Here is a 20,182-nt window from a genome sequence, read left to right on the forward strand (position 1 = left end):
TATTCCCAGGGTCTTCCATTGCAATCTTGACTTGCCGATGCATGCCATTCTCATCTCTTCTTCAGGATACCTTGCTTTTTCTGCCTGCCTGCTTTGAAGTGGGTGAAGAAGGTTGGACAGCAAATGATGTGCCCCATTCCTACCAGAGTTACTTTCCCAGATTATAGCTACTAGAATTAAAAACAGGAGTTAGTGGTCTAGTGACTCCAAGTCTTCATAGGCTTCCCCACCATTTGGTGAAAGTTGGTCAGGAAGTATTGATAGTGGCGCATTTAGAAGGAATCTGAGATTACATGGTTCATTTCCTTCATTTTAAAGATAAAGAAACTAAGATTTATGTCTGGAACTACATTGGTCGCTCACTTAATTAGCTCCTGACCTAAAGGCTTTGCAAATGCCCAATTTCAATCACTACTCTTAACCTATTAATTACTACTCTCAAGATCTACTTTAGATTCATCATTTAAACATATTGTCCCATTTGTGACAGTTGTTGCTGTTGTATTTCAGTTATTTCAGTCATGTCTGCTTCTTTACAACCCCATTTGGGGTTTTCTTGGCAAAGATATTGGAGTGTTTTGTCATTTCCTTTTCCAGTTCATTTTACAACAGATCAAACTGAGGCAAATATGGTTAAGTGATTTGGCCAGGATCTTCCAGCAAGTAGGCATCTACAGCCAGATTTAAACTCTGACTTTTCTGACAAGGCCCAATACTCTATCCACTGCACTACCTACTTGCTTCTAGTATGATTCAAATCATTACATCACACAGAAAATCAAGATAAATTCAATTCTCAATTACATTAATAAGTGACAACAAAAGGATAGCCAGAAATAGCAAATTATTCCAAAACAACATATTTGGCTTAGAAATAAGCTTACAAAAAATAAGTGGTTAGAGGAAGTGTCAGAATTTTATAATTAACTATATTTGGCTTGAACTCAGAGATATGCTTCAGCTTCTTCATACTAGCTCACACTTAGAAATAAACAAAAATATAAATGAGTGCAATGTTTATTGTTTTGTTGGTAATCTAAACTTTAACAAAGTAATAGAGAATGCATTAACAATGCAGATTAAACTTCAAAGTCTGTCCTGCATGCATTTTAGGGGAGTCAATTGTGAAAATATTTCCCAGTAAACCCTTACTTAGGGATGCTATTAATTACTTCAACTATGATTGGAGAAGGCAAAAATTGTTCATAATTATCATGTTTATCCCCAAAGGAGGTAATCTATACAAAAATAATTGAGTTGACATTTGATATGATTATATATGATTGACAGGGTTGCACATTATTACATGATGAGTTATTAATCATAATTATTAAGAAAAGAATATAGAGGTGTATGTTAACTCTGACTACTAAAAAACATCATTTATGAGTACAAGCCTTTATAATCTATGAATTTTTATAATAATCGATATTGGAGTGAATTACTTAGTGAATTTTACTTAAAGAATTGAAATGGCAGGACAGGAAGAACTACTAAAAAAGAAAAGAAACAACCACAGAAGTGGTTTTATTTTATGTTTAAGTGACTTGTCCAGGATCACTCAGCAGATAGGGTAGATGTTTTGTCACCTGAGCTAGTGCCAAAGTCTCCAGATAGGATATCACTTTTCTATCTGTCCTTACAACCTTTTGTGAGCCTCATTCATCCCATCAAAAGGACATTGTATTGATACATGCAAAATTGTGCTAAAGAATTGATGAAAAAGGTAAATATTTCTAAAGACCTCATCATTTTGTGTGAAAACATTCAGTCAGTAAATAGGATTTATTAAGTATCAGATACAGTACTTCATTGATACAGGGGATTTTCATTGAGGAACTTTTTTCTCCCAGTGGAGAATAGCAGTCACTCTGCAATTTATGAATCTTTAGAGAATTACCTGGAGCATTAAGAGAGAAATTAAAGGATCACGCTCAGGATTACATAATATATGGCAGAGATGGGATCTACATCTAGGTCTTCCTGCTTCTGAGGTGTTTCAGCCTGTTGAGCAAGTATATTTTACTTCATTTGTGCCAATCTTTGTGATTTAATTTAATACAATATAAAGTTACTTCACCTTTCATTTATTAAATAGCATGTTTCAAATACTTCATTTTGGCCAGCCAGCTGCTTTTGTGAACTGCCTCATCACACCCACACTGTACATGATCAGGAGGATTATGAAACTTTCATTATCTGAACTGGATATTTCTTTCAATCATATCTTTTACACAGGGACTATTCTTCCCATTCTTTAGAGACATTCTTTAGAACCATTCTAGGAGGTTGAGTAGAATTTTTGAGTCAGGAAAATCTGCATTCAAATTCAGCTTCAGACACTTGGTAATTTTGGGCAAATCCCTTTACCTCTCTCCATCTGCTTTCATTTGCTCCACAATATAATAATATGCTATTATAATAACAGCACATCTATCTCCCAGAGTCCAGATGATCAACTGAAATATCTGTGAAGTATTTAAATACCCAACACACAATAGGTTCTTAATGAACACTTGTTCCCTTCTTTTCCTCTGCTTTTCCCTTTCCCATCAGTGCCCCTGATCTGTACCATTTGGGGAAGTGACCCTATGTCCAGCTCACACCAAGGATCACAGCTTTAATACTTCTCAATTGTGTATGATGAAAATGTTTTACAGTGTTCAAACTTACAGCCTTTTATTCTTTTGAGATATGGTCAATGATTTTGTCCTAATTTTTGTTTTAAACTTGGGTCTCAGGATAAACTTTCATAATTATTAAACTCTACAAATTTTGACTTATGCTAATAATAAGGAAGGTGAGGCAGCTAGAAATCAGCCAGAAATATTAATTGGGAATTCTCTTTTTGTACAGTACAGTACAGAACACTCTGTAAGATCTATATTCCCAGCAGTAGACCTAGAAAAATCCCAGCCAGGCAATCCTGATTATGATGTGATAGATTGTAAATTCCTTAACCCTTTTCCCACTTCCACAGAGAAACTTGTTTCCTATTCCAATTTAGGAGTACTTCAGATGTTACCCTAATTACATCCATTACCTTTTTTTTTCTGATTTCCCTTTCAAATCAGGAAAACAGGTCGCTGGTTAGGGAAGGAGTACAAGGAGTTGGGTCTGCCCTGCCCTTCTCAGAACCACAGTGTTAGACAATGTTGAAGGATTCCTCTAACCTAATAATAACAGCAGTAGTACAGTCTGACTAGGTCAACTCCTGGGAACTGGATAGCTACTTGACAATATGAGACTCACAAGTATAGAAGGATGAAAAGGGCAGAAGACTAAAGCCAAGACCAAGGTTTGGTGGGGATGAGATTACCATATGAGGAAGGAGCCTGGAAATCCCTTCTATCTTTTGCTTTTTGCTTCCTCTACTTCCTTTATTTTCTTCCCTGTGCCATCTCTATTTCTCTTTTCTATGTTCCTTTTCTCCTCACTGATTCATCATCCAAAGAATAATAAGAACTAGCATTTACTTAGTGCTCTTAGGTTTGCAAAAGCACTTTACATATATTTTTTCATGTGATCTTCACAATAAACCTTTGAGATAGGTCATTTCAAGGATGAGAAAACAGTCTAAAAGAGCTAAATGAATTGCCCAGACTTGGATAGCTAAGTAAACTATCTATGTAGCTAATAAATGTTTGGGACAGGACTTGAATTCATATCTCTCTGATTCTATGATATAGAGTTTTCCATTTATTCTAATGATATTATTTCTCTTTATTTAGGCAAGTGGGAGATAGCAAAGTAGGCTGTCCATAGGGTTTTAGTGTTGCTCGATTGTCTGAATCAAAAAAAAATCTCTTTACTCTTATTCTGGTCAAATATGAAGACAGATATAGTCAACTAAATTTTTTTATTATATTATTATATAACTACATGTTATATAGTTGTAACATGTATTATATATTATGTTACAAACAGCATAATATATAACATATTACATTATATATTAATACATATTATATAATTGTGGTATATATTATATTATATTACAATTATTAATTGCATATAATACATATGATATAACATAACAATATATACTTACACATGTTATATAATTGTATTATACATTATATATCTTATAGGTTATGCTATCTATGTTATATATAATATAAATGATACAATGATATATATTGACACATGTTATATGATGATACTATATATCATATTATGTTATATATGATGTGCGTATTTATGGTATCATATTTGTCATGTTACATATTATTATATTATATGTAATTTTATATAATTATATATTACAAAATTCATATTACATAGTAATATGTGTCATATAATTGTATTGTATAGCCTATATGTTGCCATGTTATATGTGATACTACATACATATTACATATTATATAATACATGGCCTATAACATCATATGTTAGTGTTAGTGTCATATCACTGTATGATAATCACATAAGTCATGTCATACATAATATTTTCTAAGTATATATCATCACAAAACATTGCTATATATCAATATATGTGATGTTGTGCTATATATGACATACATATATGGTGTTGTTACACTGATATTATATATGTAATTATATATTATGCATTAACATATCACAAAAATGTTATATGTAATATATGTATTTGTATATTATATATACATATATATACGATATTTACACTATTATATAATAGATGCCATAATTTACATATGATATATACATGTTACATGATGTTATTGCATGATGTTACACATGAAATATTGTGATTGTGTGTTTTATATAATACACAAACATTTCACATATTAACATATGTGATGTAATTGTACTAGGTGATACATATGTTATATGTTGTTACACTGATATTATATATTATATGATATATTTATATAGGTTGCATAATTGTATTATATAAGATATATTATATATGTAATATATGTAATTATTTTATATATATATATACAATGCATAACATTATTTAATATATTGATTTAATTGCCTTATGCATGATACATGGATATTATATGTTCTGATATACATAGTATTACACATATATAATTATATATTGTATATAACACATATTATGTTATATATCAATGTGTTATAGAATCTTAATGATACTTTTATATATGTTATGCTATAACTGATATTATATATTGATATATAATTATATTTTGTAAAATGCATATTATATTGTTATATATTAATATATGCAATATAATTTGTTAACTATGATACACATATGCTATATTACATTATATGTAATATTATATGTGATTACATATAATATACAATATAATACATATTACATATATCAAGATATCATATAATTATATTATTATTAATTAAATTATAATTATATATTCTCAATGATACATATATATTGTGTATATAATATTATATATATGCAAATAGAAAAATCTATAAAATTTATAAATAGCTAATTTGTATGACTCCTCTGTTTCAGTTGTGAAACTGCATCTAATTACATTGTACTTGTCTGGCAATGAAATGGAGTTGAGGTTTTTGTTTCTTTGCTTGTTTTACTGGTATGGAAAGAAGCAATTCAGATTACTAATATTTTTTGGATATGCAAACTGTACTTGTATGGAGAGCAGAGTACATATTCACTACTTCTATTTCCCATGACCAGCTACTCCATCATACCACACACACTCATATCCACAATCTTGTTATCATACCATGTAAGTGGCCTACATCCTTTTCATGAAATCAGAGATTCCTTTATCGGATCATCATCATCATCATCTTTCATTCCATCTCTTTCTCTTCCTTAATGCTCGAAACCCTAATCTTCATCTGCATTGCAACCTCTCAACCTTCTAGTCCTCAGTTTTTTCCAAAATCATCATTTTAGCATTAGATACACTCTTTTCCTATCTCCAGCTTGACTCCTTGATGAATCAGTTCAACTTGACACTGTCCTTGTCTTTATTCTGTTGGCCTTGAGCTGCCAAATACCACCCTTATTTTCACCATCCACTTCCTTCCTTTTTATTCACATGCTGCTAAATGAAGTGGAGGAAAACATAAAACCATGCTGAATGGGTTCATTACAAGTTTATGTTACATAATCTCACTTGTACCCTTTTTGCAGCAAGGCAGGTTTTTTACATTTCCCTAATTGATCCACCATCCTTCTCATCACAGCAACTTTTCTAAACCTTTTTTATCCCTCCTCATACTTCCCACAGCTTCTTCTTCCCAACCTTTTTGGCTGGGAATCTTGCCTCATATTTCACGGGGAAAAATTAGGCCATTTGTAGAGAGTTCTCTCTCTTTCCCCCTTTCTCTCATCTCACATCACTCAGATAGTTTCTACCAGTATTTGTTCTTTTACCACTTCTAACCTCTATTTCACATGAAGAAAGGACTCTTTTCTCTGCCAAACCCCTCTATATGCACAAAAGATTCCATTCATCCTATCTTCTCTAGCAGATTTCTCTCTCTTAATATCCCTACTCTTTCATTCATATTAAACCATGTTTCTTTTACTTCCTTTACACATGCCCATGTTTCCTTATCCTCAAAAAAACTTCACTTGATCCATCCATACCTTTTAGTTATCATCCTTTCTATTCTTCATTTTATGGCTAAATTTCTTGGGAAGGTTGTCTGTAATAAAGGCTCCTTTTCCTTTACTCTTGCTGTCTTAACTCTTTTCAGTATGGCTTCCAAACTAATTATTCAATAAAAATTTTCTTTCTAACATTACTAATGATCTCTTAATTGCCAATTTTGATGGCCTTTTCTCAGTCTTTATCCTTTTTGAACTCTACAGCTTACAACACTATCCTTTCTCTTGTATCCTATTTCCCTTTCATGTTTTAAAAAACTAATTTATTTTTATTTATAAATTGATTTCTAAATTCTCTTAACCAATCTTTCACTGTAGAAGGTAAGAAATACAGTATTTGAAATAATGCAAAACATTTCTACATTAACCAAATTGCAAAAAAAAATTAAGAAAAATAAAGTGAAAAAATTATTCTTCAATCAGTTTTTCAGTTCTCTCTGGAGAGTGCATAGCGTTTTTATCACAAGTCCTTTGAGATTGTCATGGATCATTGAATTAATCATAGTAGCTAAATCTTTTGTGGTTGATTATTGTTAGAATGCTGCTATTATTGTGCTAAATGTATTTCTAGTTTTGTTCATTTCATGTGTCATCAGCTCATATAACTCTTACTAGGATTTTCTGAAACCATTCCCTTCATAATTTCTTATAGCACAAATCACATATGATATCATGTTCAGCCATTCCCAGTTAATAGGCATTCCCCTTTGTCACCACAAAAAAAAAAGCTGTATAAATATTTTTGTACACATGGGTCCTTTTCTTTTTTCTTTGTTTTCTTTGAAATATAGACCTGATAGTAATATTTTGGGCCAGTGGGTAGGTATGCACAATTCTAAACCTCTTTGGCCATAGAACCAATTTGCTCTTCAGAATGGTAGAGTCATTTCACAACACTATTCAATAACGTGCTTATTTTTTCACATTCCCTCTAACACTTTATTTTTCTTTTCTCTCATATTAACCAATCTGATGGGGATGAATTGGTGATTGGTTTTAATCTGCATTTCTCTACTAGTATTTTAAAACATTTTTTCATATGATTATAGATAGCATTGATTTCTTCTGAAAACTGCCTGTTCATATCCTTTGACCATTTATCAACTAGGAAATGATCATATTCTTATAAATTATTCATATCTATGTATATATAAATATTTTATATTTAATAAATTAAGTTTTTATAGAGAAACTTGCTGGAAAAATTCACCCCATTCTTCTGCTTCCTTCTAATCTTGGCTGTGTTGGTTTTGTGTGAAAACTTTTAAATTAAATTTAAATTATTCATTCTGCATCCTGTGATCTTCTATCTCTTTTTTAAGATTATGAATTCTTTTCTTATCCTTGTTTTTGACAAGTAATTTTTTTATACTTCCCCCCCCCCAATTGCTTATATCACTGGCTATGTCTAAACCATGTGTGCATTTTGAGTATATCTTGATATATGGTAGGGGATGTTTGCCTTTGCCCAGTTTCTGCCAGACTGATTTCTAATTTTCACAGAAGTTTTCATCAAATAATTCTTGCCTCAATAGCTTAAATCTTTGGGTTTGTCAAACAATAGGTAACTATGATAATTTTCTTGTGAATATTAAGTACCAAATCTATTCCACTAATCAAACATTCTTTCTTATCCAGATTGTTTTGACGATTATTACTTTTGAGTATATTTCAAGATTTTGTACTGTGAGGCTGCTTTCCTTCCCTTTTTTATTGATTCACTTTATATTTTTGACCTTTTGTTTCCCTTTATGAATTTTATTATTTATTTAGTTCTATAAACAATTCTTTGGTAGTTTAATTGTTATGGTACTGATTAAGTAAATTAATTTATGTAGAATTGCCATGTTTAGTATATTGGATCAGTCTTCACATGAACAATTAAATTTCTCCAATTGTTTAGATCTGTTTTTATGAGAAAAGTGATTTGCAATTGTGTTCAGATAGTTCCTGATTGTGTAAATACTGCCAAGTATTTTATATTGAATATAATTATTTTAAATGTAATTACTCTTTCAATAGCTTGGTGATAACAGACATTTTATCTTACCTCTGCATTATGGGAAAGTTTATCCTTACTACAAATAATGCTTACCCCCTTGGTTTTGCTTAGATATTACTTACCATTTTAAAAAAATACTCCACTTGCTCCTATGCTTTCTATTGTTCTATGTGTCCTATTGTTTCTATTGTTTGTTTTGTTTAAATAGGAATGGATATCACTTTTGGTCAAAATCTTTTCCAGCATTTACTGATATAATCCTTACTTTTTATTATTTTTAATGTGGTCAGTTATGCTTGCAATTTTCCTAAAATTAAACCAATCATTCTTAATATAAATCTAGCCTAGCAATATCGGATGATCTTTGTGATTTATTCTTATAATTTCCTTATTAGTATTTTACTTAAATTTTCTACCATATCTACTGGGGTATTGGTCTAGTTTTCTTTCTGTTTTGCTTTCCCTGGTTTAGGTTTTAAAATCATATTTGTAATATAGAAAGAATATGGCAGGACTCCTTGGCTTGTTTTTTTTTTAATAGCTTACATTATACGAGAATTGTTCTTTAAGTGTTTGAAATAATCTCCTTATAAATCTATATGATCTGTAGGGTTTTTTCCTCATTTCATTTTGGCTTATTCAATTTCTTTTTCTAAACTAGTGCTATTTAAGCATTCTATTTCCCCTTAAAATAGCTAATTTGTATTTTTATAAACATTTATTTCATTCACATTGTGTATTACTGGCATATAATAGGGCAAAAGAGTTCCTAATATTTGTTTTGATTTCATCTTCATTGGCTATGCATTTCACCTTTTCTACTTTTAAATGATTTCCCCATCTTATTGGTTTTTCTACATAAAACCAGTTCCCAGTTTTACTTATTAACTTTATTATTTTTAACATCCCAATTTATTAATTGCTCTTTTGATTTTCAGGTTTGCCATTTCAGTGTTTAACTGAAGATTTTTTTTCTAGTTTTTATTTTTTTAGTTGTGTTCCCAATTCATTCATCTGCTCTTTCAATCTTATGTAAGCAGTTAGAGCTATAAAAATTGGTTTTTTGTTGCATCTCAAATGTTGGCATGTTGCTTCATTATTCTTATTAGCTTTAATGAAATTATTATTCCTAAAACTTGTTCTTTGACCCCCTCACTCAATGTAGATTTCATTTCCAATTAATTTTTAGTCTATACTTCAGAAACTGATTAGTGAATCTCCTTATCACATTGTGCTCCAAAAGTGCGCTTTTAATATATTTTTCTGCATTAGTTTCTGAGTTTTTATGCTCTAATACATCATCAGTTTTTGTTAAGGTACCATCTACAGGTAAGAAAAAAGCTAGACAAAATACTTTCTATTCCCTTTCAATATTCTCCAGAGGACTAAATATACACCAAATGATATAGCATCCAAATTCTTGGAGGAAAAGTTAAATGAATTACAGGAGTAAAACTATATTAGTTGAGGCCTTTCAGTTTACCTTTCTGAAATACGTAATCATAAAAAATAAGGAAATGAAAAGTCAGATATGATAGTCCTCTATTGTTGATGATACCTTTTAGCCAGAAATATTTTCCTTGATTATATCTTTTAATTAGATCTACTTTTGCTTTTGCTTTGTCTAAAATTAAGATTGCTTTGTCTTTTTATGTTAGATGAAACAGATTGTTATTCTGACTCTATGAGTCTTTCTATTTCAAACATGTCTGTTATAAACAAAATATTATTACTCTCTAGTTACTAATCCATTCTGCTATCCTCTACATGTTCTAAATGGCTTTTCATCTCCTTATCTTAGAATCCCTTTCTTCAAAACATAGCTCAGTTGTCAACACTTCACAGGAAGACTCCCATAGTTGTGTGCTATTCTCCTTCATTCTTAAAATAATTTTATATGTTTTGTATTTATTCATGTATGTACATATAAACCAACAGTAGAATGAAAATTCTTTGATGATAGGAACTGTTTGGATTTTGGATACCAATATAAAGGTTTAGTGAGTTTAAAAAGATCCTAGGATGATGACATTCTCTTCGAAAAAAAAAAGGGGGGGGATTGTTGCTAATCAAATGCAAATGCCATAAAGCCTCATATAAATTATTTTAAACCACCTTTTTTTTGAAGAGCATAATTTAATAATTTACCATAAGAATTTCAGATATAAAATACAATTTACTTTCAAAAAAAGAAATTAAAAACTTATGTCCCATTTTTGGCAGATATGAATTAGGAGCTGCTTTGTTCATTGGATGGTCGGGAGCTTCACTTTGTGTAATTGGTGGTGTTCTATTTTGCTTCTCAATAACTGACAACAGCAAAATACCCAGGTAAGAAAATCAGACAAAAATGATGTATTTGAAAAATCCAGAATTTTTCTAATCTGAGCTCCGTTATTGTGTGTATTACCTTGTCTGAATCTCAATTCCAAAATATCAAGAAATTGAGAAGTGAACTTGATAAATTCTTAAATTCCCTTCGATACTTTTGAATCTGTGAGATTCTAATTTCATGTGTGAGAAATAAATTGTATATAGTTAATATAATTCACAAAGAGAAACTCCACAGAATCAAATTTGGAGAGGTTACATGTAAGGGGGCCAGAATTTTTAATAGATTTGCTTGGCAGGGAGCACCTTCAGTTAATCATATCATTTATGTGACTATATTCCTAAAATTATATAAATTCAATTGTGTGCTGTGTAAACCTTTAAGAACAATATTGAAATAAAGATTACTCTATCTTAACATGCAAAAATAGTCTTAAGTGTGAATACATAGTGAAGAAATGCCCCCAAGAGTTAGGTTCTAGCACTGAACTCTCTACCCCTAACTCAGAGGGTCTAGTAATCTTTCTCACTTCCATCAACTTTCCACAAGATTGGTGAGAGAGATTCTTTAGTCAAGATGTCAACAAATCCTTTTCCTCTTAATTCAACTCAGATAAGTTCAAGATGGAAAAGCCATACTTAGAATTTAAAGGAAAGAATATACAGAATCATAGTCATAATATTGGCCTGACTATTGCTCATTTTTTACAACAGAGACACAAACTGTTGATAGGAATTTCTAGCACCTTCTTGACTAGGATGGATGGTAGGTATATGCTTAAAAGCTGGGAGAAAAAGCAGAGGCAAGAATGTTAATAAACACCAATGAGATATGCTCAAATACTTGCAGCATATTTCAATATTATACAAAAATACTAAGGAAATATAATGTTATTTATAGAAAAAGGAGGAAATATAGCTCTCCTCTCACCTTTTTCATATCATATACATATGTTTTAATATGCAAAATTATTTCCTTGCCTTTCAGAATGGCGTATGCGTACAATGGAGCCACATCTGTTTTATCTTCTCCTCCAAAGTACCAGAGTGGAGAAGGTGATTTCAAAAACACAAGCTCTTCAAAACAGTTTGATAAAAATGCTTATGTCTAACCAATACTGCTACAAATCACAAACTCTAGTTTGTCACAGAATGATTTCCATCAAAGTGCCACTGTAATGAACACAAGCTATTTTTAAAATATGAATTGTAGCATTGTTGATTTTATGGATGTAAATTTTCTTACATAATTATGTGCTAATCATTTTTTATTATGACTCTCGTTAAAAAAGCAAACAGGTTTACTTACCAGATATTTTAAGTGATTAATATAATAATTAAAATAGAGAATATCTTGTTAAATACAGTTTAGGTCATAAGAATAATACTTTCAAATCAACCTTCCAAGTGACTCAAATGATGAAAACTTTGATCTTTTGTTCATTTAAAATAGAATACTAAATGTACCTAAAAACTCAACTACTTGAAGTTGGCTCCCACCTCCAATCAGGAAGTGCTTAATATTGTTGGTGGTTGTTCTACTTTTCTTCTTGAAGAGTATTAATGCCATCTGGAGGAAAATGTTTTTCACTTCCTGTGAATTGGATGTAAATGCTAATATCTAACCCACTGGGGAAATCACAATTTGTCCCAAAATTGTTTTGGTTTTGGAACCTACACCTAGTGACATATAGATCACTTTTATTGTTTCTTACTTGACAAAGAGGTGACATTGATAAGAATGGTTGAGATATTGAAGTGATATTAGAGCGAAAATGATCTTAACCAAAATCTCATTGACACTTAAGCCTTAAATTGTTTCAAGGGATTTTTCTGGTATAATGCTCAGGGTGAATTTTGAGAAAAGAATAACAATGATGATTATAATAGCTAGCATTTACACAGAACTTAAAATTTTTAAAGCATGTATTATCATCCACCTCACAAGATTGTTGTGGAGATCAAAAGAAATAGTATTTGTCAAGCACTTAACAGAGTACCAGGCATGTAGCAGTATTAGATAAATACTTACTTCTCTTCTATATTTCATTTGATTCTCACAACAACCCTAAGAGATAGATGCTATTATTATTATTCTTTCTATTATACAAATGAGGAAATTGAGGCAAACAGAGGTTAAGTAACTTGCCTAAAATCATACAGCTAGTAAGTGTCTGAGCTTGGCTTTGAACTTAGGTCTTCTTGATTCCAGGAGGACTCTATCCCCTATACTTCTAGCTGTAGGGAGTAAATGGTACTTCAGTTCCAATGAGGGCTCTAGAGGCTAAATTTAGGTTCACCAAACTTATGGATAAAAAAGGTATTGAGTAACTGGAAACCCATGACTGAACACTTTGAAGAACTAGACTATGAGATCACTGGAGCAAAATGTGAAGAAAGCAAGATTTCTAAATAAGATAAAATGATTGTTTTATAAATGGATATTCAGTTGAGCTCATCTGCTAGATTTGGGTTCAAGCAGAGGTCAGGGATTTGTACAGGAGGTATTTGTGAATCATTTGATTTAGAATAAAAATTACATGATACACTTTTAGGGAAGAGAAGAAAAAATATTAGTGAAGAAGATTCCATTTGAAAGTATAATTATAAAGAAAACTGGTTGAAAGCCACATGACAAAGAATAGGAGGGAAGAATCGATTTGTGAACCAACTAAAAATGAAGAGAATGAAGAGAAATAAACTAAATAAGCATTACTGGAGACAGCTAAAGCAATGATTTAGGGGGGGGAAATCTAAACTCTAAAGTTACTACTTTAGGCTATTGGTTAGTCCATGACAGGCATATGAAATTGTACTGTTCTATCACAAAAGGTAAATACCAAATGAGTCCACCAGAACGGAGAATTAAGGAAATCCCTTGAAGCTTGAAAGATAAATTAAGACAAGGAAAAGAAATTACCTTAATTCCTGATCAACACTTCAATATGTAAAACTAACACAAAAGCTAAAAGAAGATCAGGAAAGTTTAAGATATATTTATATCAGTCAATAAAGAATTTCATGTAATGTAAACAAGTTATTAATAGAAATTGAGCATTTCTCATGTTGAGGCAGAAAGAACAATTATGTCTTCCCAAAAATATGTCCTTTGATGCCACTGCAAGGGACAAAATACTTAATATTTCACTGTGGTTATGACTCATTAATAATCACATTTTTATGAACTATATAAAATAAATAGTTTACACTGTTCTCTATGACAAGAAATGAAGTGAAAGTCCCTAATCACTGACAAAAACATCTGAATTCTAAACTAATCTTTCAAATTCACTGACTGAAACTTACTAATAAATTTCATGAGCAATGAATGAAATAAAAATTTTAAAATAGGTTCCTAAATAATTTTTAACAAATTGAGTATGAAAAGCAAAATTCAGATTTATAAGTTTTAAGTTCCTTATAAGTTATTTGTGGAGATCACAAAATAGATTTAAAGCTGGAAGAGATTTTAAAGTATTGGATATAGTCCAACACTTTTTTTTTTAACAGATTTGGAAACTGAAGGACAGAGAGTTGAAGTGATTTAAGTTGACTTGGTATTATTATGGGCAGAACCAATATTTGAAACTAGGCATTCAGATTCCAAATCCCCGACATCTTTCTATGTTTCCCTAGTGCTAATGTATTATTTGCTTTATCAAGAATTCCTTATAGTATTTTTAAATAGCTTCTATAATGCAAAGGTCAAAAGCCTTTTAAAATGGTGAACAAAAATTCCTTTACCTCTTCTTTGATGGGAGGGATAGGAAAGGAAGCAAGATAATGTTAAGTCCTAATTCTCTCCAGGTTGGTTAGAGAGAGGTAGAGGTCAGAAGGTAGACATGGCATGGCAGAAGCTGAAGATAATGAGCATGTTGCTAGTTGCTTGCCTCTTGTCTAGTAAATGAATTGATTCAATCTCTATACTGTACAACTTTTCTGGAACACATTTATTATATAAGGTGAAGCACAGCAATATAATATGTCCATGGTGATTATGTAAAATCAGAGGCAACTTCTTAAATTGTTATAATAATGAGCCACAAATAAGATCTTACAATTCTAACATTAGATCACATTATTTGCTCATTATGACAATTGAGCATCTCTTTTACTGAATTCTGATATAAAATATTTGAATCAGACAAAAAGAGCTCTAAAGAAGTAGTTTAGATATTTCTGTAATAACTCAGTTCCACTCACAATGATACAATGTACGATTTTACTGGAGAGGTTCACAATTAAAGAAAAAATAAAATAAAAATATCAACATAGCCATTTAATTGAAATGTCTCTTTGTTTTAAAGTACAGAAAGTATCTTTAAAAATGCTTTTGAGTGTATAAAAAATGCAAAAACAATTGATATGAATTTCCTGGCCTCTGACAAAAGTCATATTGGCAAGAATACAACTTAATTTGTTAAATTTTGCTATTTTATAATACAGATTTTCTATTAAAATAAAAATATAAAATGTAATAACCACAAATATACATATTATTTCAATAATGACTCTGTCTTTTCTAATGACATTATTAGGCAATCTTGTTAGCTATTTAAAGTTATATTTTATTCACAAAATATCCAAGGTAGCTATTATCTTGCAGAAACAGTATCTCATTATACGTATTCATTGTAAACATGCTTAAAGTGTCTCAATGCAGCATACACTGATGGTTCTGGTTATAATTCTTTAGCTCAAAGTAATTCAGGCCTATAAACATATACACATAATTTTTTTTGGTAATTTTAGAATGAACTATATGTCAAAATAACCAGATTAATATTTTTAAGTATGTGTTACTTCTGTTATTTTGGTTTAAAAATTCAGTACAAAAAATTGTAAAATTTAACACAAATTGAGAAACAAATATAAGAATTTAAATTACAATATAAAAATGTCATTACTTTCAACAACAAAAAAATTCAGGAATGGTAAAATGTGCCTAAAAACTAGTTAAAAAATTATTTGAAAAAATACATTAATAATCAAGTACCATTATGGAAAAAAATGTCTTATGCATTGACAAGTTTTTTTGTTTTTTTTTAACAATAGCAAGTCTTTTTTTTTTTTAACACTCTTATGCTTTAAAATACTGTTGACTTATCAAGTTGTTTTTTCAATAAATATTTAAATGCCATTAAATATACCTTTGTTCTCTGAATAAGCTTCCTTGTCACTGTGAGAATTACAATAAGGCATGAGAGTTAGAACCATGTGGATAGATTACTGAGATCAGCATTGGCACCAGGGAGTCACATCTGACAAGGCATGGTAAGTTATATATCCGAAGAGTCACTCCAGTCAGTTACAGTTACTAAGCTGCTTTTTAATGTACTTGTATCAGCTTCTTGAAGTACTGTTGATAAAAAGATCAAAGATAAAGAAGACAATTAAATAAATACCAGTAAAAAGCCACTATTTTATATTCTGAATCTTTAGAAGAAATGAAGTGAAAATTATTTCAGTGACTGAATTTATATTGAATCCAAGATGATATCTATTTTGGAGTTTTTGTTGTTTGCTTTTTAACTAGCTGCAAAGGCTTAAAAAGACCCAATCACACAAATGAGCTGCCTCCTAAACGTTTATGTGGATATTTCCTCCATTAAAAGAGATGGTAAGAAATAATGCATATATTTCTAAGTTCCTATTCTAACACTCTAAAATTGTGAATAGTTAAGAATAAGTAACAGGATTGAATACATAGGGATAAAATAAATTAGTGGCTAAAAGTGGATTTTTCTGCTATCATATTTCATCTTAGAGTAATTTCCAAATTATATGAATCTGAACAATGGAACTGAGTAGGAAGTGCTGTAGAGATTAATAATATGCTTCCAATTTAACCTTTTTAACTACAGGAAAAATTCTAAGAAGAAAATAAAAATGATTCTTAATATCAGCCAAACTGGTTAGTCTACAGATGAAAATCTAAGACAGTAAAAATTATCTTAGTCAATAAAAGAATTTCAAATTTTCAATTAAATGTGAAAAAAACATTTTCTATCATAGCAACAAATAATAGCTAATGCATAAAAATAAAAGGTCATTTATAAAAACCAAGTTCTATAGGCTAATTGTAAATGCTTCAGAGCCAAGTGAGGAGAGAGAAAAAACAGCAGTGTATCCAAGACTGCTCCTTCCTGGGCTCAGTTAAAACAGTCAGGCAGTATCCTCAGGAATGGTTGGCTCATGGTCATTGGAGGCTGAGGAGACTAGTCTGAGATCCCTGCAAGAATCAGGGTACATAGAGAACTGCTTTTTTGGTTTGACATTCAAAAGTCTGATACATACAACCTGTATAACAAGAGAAGGTAATTATCAGTGAATCTAGTGCAGGGATGATTCCAATGTCTTTAAGTGGCAGAGTGAAAGAGTTAGTGTCAGGGAAAGATCAAACTTGATAAGTCCCCAAAATGTATGCTCCCTGGTCCAGGGCAGCTTACATAGGAGTGGTAAGGTAATGATGTGGCTTCCAGGGTCCCTCTCTCAACCACAAAGATAAAATACCAGCATCTATGTAAAAGGAAGCTACGTAGAAATATCTCATACCATATCTGAATTTTGCATTTACTGAACTTATTTTTTTTTTTACAAAGAGTAGCATAACATTAAAGTAAAAATGGTAGAATACATCAAAATTTAAATCTATTTGACAGGGAAAAACTGATGCTTTGACTATATTCATTATTTAGTTAAATAACAAATTAAGAAAATCATTAGTTCTAATTTGATGCATATTTTTCAAGTGATTAATGGATTCTTATTGGTATGCATTCTCTGTTTTAAAGACATAATCAAAATATTTATCATATTTCAACAACAGCACTGATTGCAGCTGACCTTCTACTTTGGGAGTACTTTGCACTTTGGGAGCATATGCACCCCAGGCACTTGTAACTTGAGTGGTATTAGATTCAATCTTTAAAAGTGAAGTTGCACTTGGTTTTTTCTCAACATTTTTTTCCAAAGACTTTTCTTCCTCCAAGGATGATAGGTCCCAGTCCTCATCTTCTACATCTGCACACTACAATAAAAAAGAAAAAAAAGTTTTATTTTGAAGGAACAATGCCATTTTTGGAGCTCTTTACAAAGAATATAAAGATAGCACTCTCATTCCATTACCATTCCCTCCGTATCAGGAATTTTCCAGTGAGTACATAATTTCCGGTAAAACAATTTCAAAGTGTACAAATTATACAAGTCAAAAGAATATTATTATCAACTTTTAGGCAGATGAATCTAATTAGAATGGTATCTGCTCAGCAAAGCAACCACCAAGTCTTTTAAAAAGAGAATACTTGGAGCCAGCTAGGTACTGCAAAGGGTAGAACACCTGCTCTGAAGTTAGGAGGACCTGAGGACAAATCTGGTCTCAGACACCTAACACTTCCTAGCTGTGTGACTCTGGGCAAGTCACTTAACCCCAGTTGCCTCAGCAACAACAATAACAACAACAACAAAAAGAGAGGGTGGGAGAGGGAAGGGGAAAGATGGAGAGAGAGAGAGAGAGAGAGAGAGAGAGAGAGAGAGAGAGAGAGAGAGAGAGAGAGAGAGAGAGAGAGAGAGAGAGAGAGAAAGTGAGAGAGAGAAAATACACACACTTGGCTCAACTGGACAGATGAAGAATAGTAAACTAAAAAGAGGATAGATATCAATAAGCATCTATGGAACACTTGTTATGTGCCACACATTAGGCTAAGCTCAAGGGATACAGAGAAAAAGAACAACCATTCTCTATCCTCATGGAAGATATATGGATGGGGGAGAGGAATGAGAAGATGTATAACTCAGGACAAAAAGACAAATACAGAGAGGAGCCTCAGAGGGGATAACACAAGCAACTGAAGCAGGGAGTGAGATATGGAAAGGAGGCCCAGAAAAACTGCCTAGAGAAGGTGGTACTTGTGTTCACTATTTAAAGGGAACTAAGGATATTAAGATTTGGAAATTAGGATACTCAAGGCAGATTATACAATATAGATTATATAAGAGTGTCCAGGACACCAGAAAGATTGTCATATATAAAAGGGAATACAAAGTAAAAAAAAAAGTTAGAAAAGATGGAAGGATTGTGAAGAGCTTTAAATGTCCAAAAAGAAAGTTTATTTGAGCCTAGAGGTAATAGGGAGTCACTGCAGTTTACTGAGCAGAGAGTAACATAATCAGATCGACATTTTAGGAAAATTGTTTTAGTAATTAATCATAAGTCAGAAAGGAATGGGGAGAGAATTATGAGAAGGAGCTCAGCTAGAAGTGTATTCCAATAGGCCCAGTGAGAAATGATAAGGTCCTGAATTATATCAGTGCAGAGAGAGTTCTGAAAAAGAGATTTATAGGAGAGATGTTGGGAGAGAAAGAAATATCAACACTTGGAAACTTGGATATATAGGATGACTGAGACAGGGTAGCAGAGGAGGATAGTAAGGTTATGAATCTGAGTGAAGGACCTTTAAACAGGTGCCTTTTTAAGGATAGGGATGGGGCAGGGAAAAGAGTCCTTGGGCAGTTTAAGGTCTAGGGAAATTATTTTGCAAGAAAGGGCATAATGGACACATGTGACATATATTCTTTGCTGTTTGGGGTCACTGTTACCAGTAATGAATTTATGAAAACAAAAAAATACATATCAATTGCTTAAAAACAAAAGTGTATAAAATTAAAGATAATCAGTTGTGTCTTACAAGTAAGATAATGAATATAATGATATTAGATGATGAATTATACATCCTTTTAAGATCTTTAGGAGCTCTATACTAATTTAAAACCAGATAATAAATCATTACAACTAGCAAAGCTTTTGGGAACTCAGCTCATTTTCAAATCAGAAAGATGGGTTAAAGTCACGCCCCATTTTACCAAAAGCTTTTGGAGGGCAGAGACTATTTTTTGGTTCTTTTTATATGCTCAGGACTTAGCTTGATGCCTGGCACATAGTAAGTGCTTAATAAATGTTTAATGATTGATTAACTGATTTCCTCAGACACTAACTAGCTGTATGGCTTTGGACAAATCTCAGGTCCTCTCTCATCATATCCAATTTGGGTTTCAGTTTCCTCATCTGAAAAATGAGAAAAAAAGAGCTCCTAGAATAAGAAGAAGCTACTAGAGCTTTTTCAGTGGAAGGTAGTATGAAAGTAAAATTTAATTAAATGAAAATTAGTGAACAAAACAGTGATAATGACTTAATCTTATTCAATTCTCAAAGCATGCAGAACACAGATAAGTTATGTCCAAAAATGTATAATATATTGACATTTTACAAATTCACAAATAAAAAATTG

General features: G+C 31.4%; 2 protein-coding genes across 6 annotated transcripts in view; one reads left to right on the forward strand and one right to left on the reverse strand.

The window, feature by feature from the left end:
• LOC141560735 (claudin-10-like) overlaps positions 1-13,573 on the forward strand; it is a 35,320-nt gene extending 21,747 nt beyond the window's left edge. The window contains exons 4-5 of the mRNA XM_074299367.1: positions 10,788-10,895; positions 11,884-13,573. Of these exons, the coding sequence (XP_074155468.1) occupies positions 10,788-10,895; positions 11,884-12,007 (232 nt within the window). The 3' untranslated portion in view covers positions 12,008-13,573. The remainder of the gene's footprint in view (positions 1-10,787; positions 10,896-11,883) is intronic.
• DZIP1 (DAZ interacting zinc finger protein 1) overlaps positions 1-20,182 on the reverse strand; it is a 102,105-nt gene that overhangs the window by 9,945 nt on the left and 71,978 nt on the right. For all 5 annotated transcript variants that reach the window (XM_074299362.1, XM_074299366.1, XM_074299365.1 and 2 more), the window contains 2 exons: positions 17,742-17,925; positions 16,046-16,254 (listed from right to left, as the gene is read on the reverse strand). In XM_074299362.1, the coding sequence (XP_074155463.1) occupies positions 16,175-16,254; positions 17,742-17,925 (264 nt within the window). In that variant the 3' untranslated portion in view covers positions 16,046-16,174. Of the gene's footprint in view, positions 1-16,045; positions 16,255-17,741; positions 17,926-20,182 lie in introns of those variants that run through there.

Source organism: Sminthopsis crassicaudata, chromosome 3, assembly GCF_048593235.1.
Source record: "Sminthopsis crassicaudata isolate SCR6 chromosome 3, ASM4859323v1, whole genome shotgun sequence".
In the NCBI taxonomy this organism is placed as follows: Eukaryota; Metazoa; Chordata; class Mammalia; order Dasyuromorphia; family Dasyuridae; genus Sminthopsis; species Sminthopsis crassicaudata.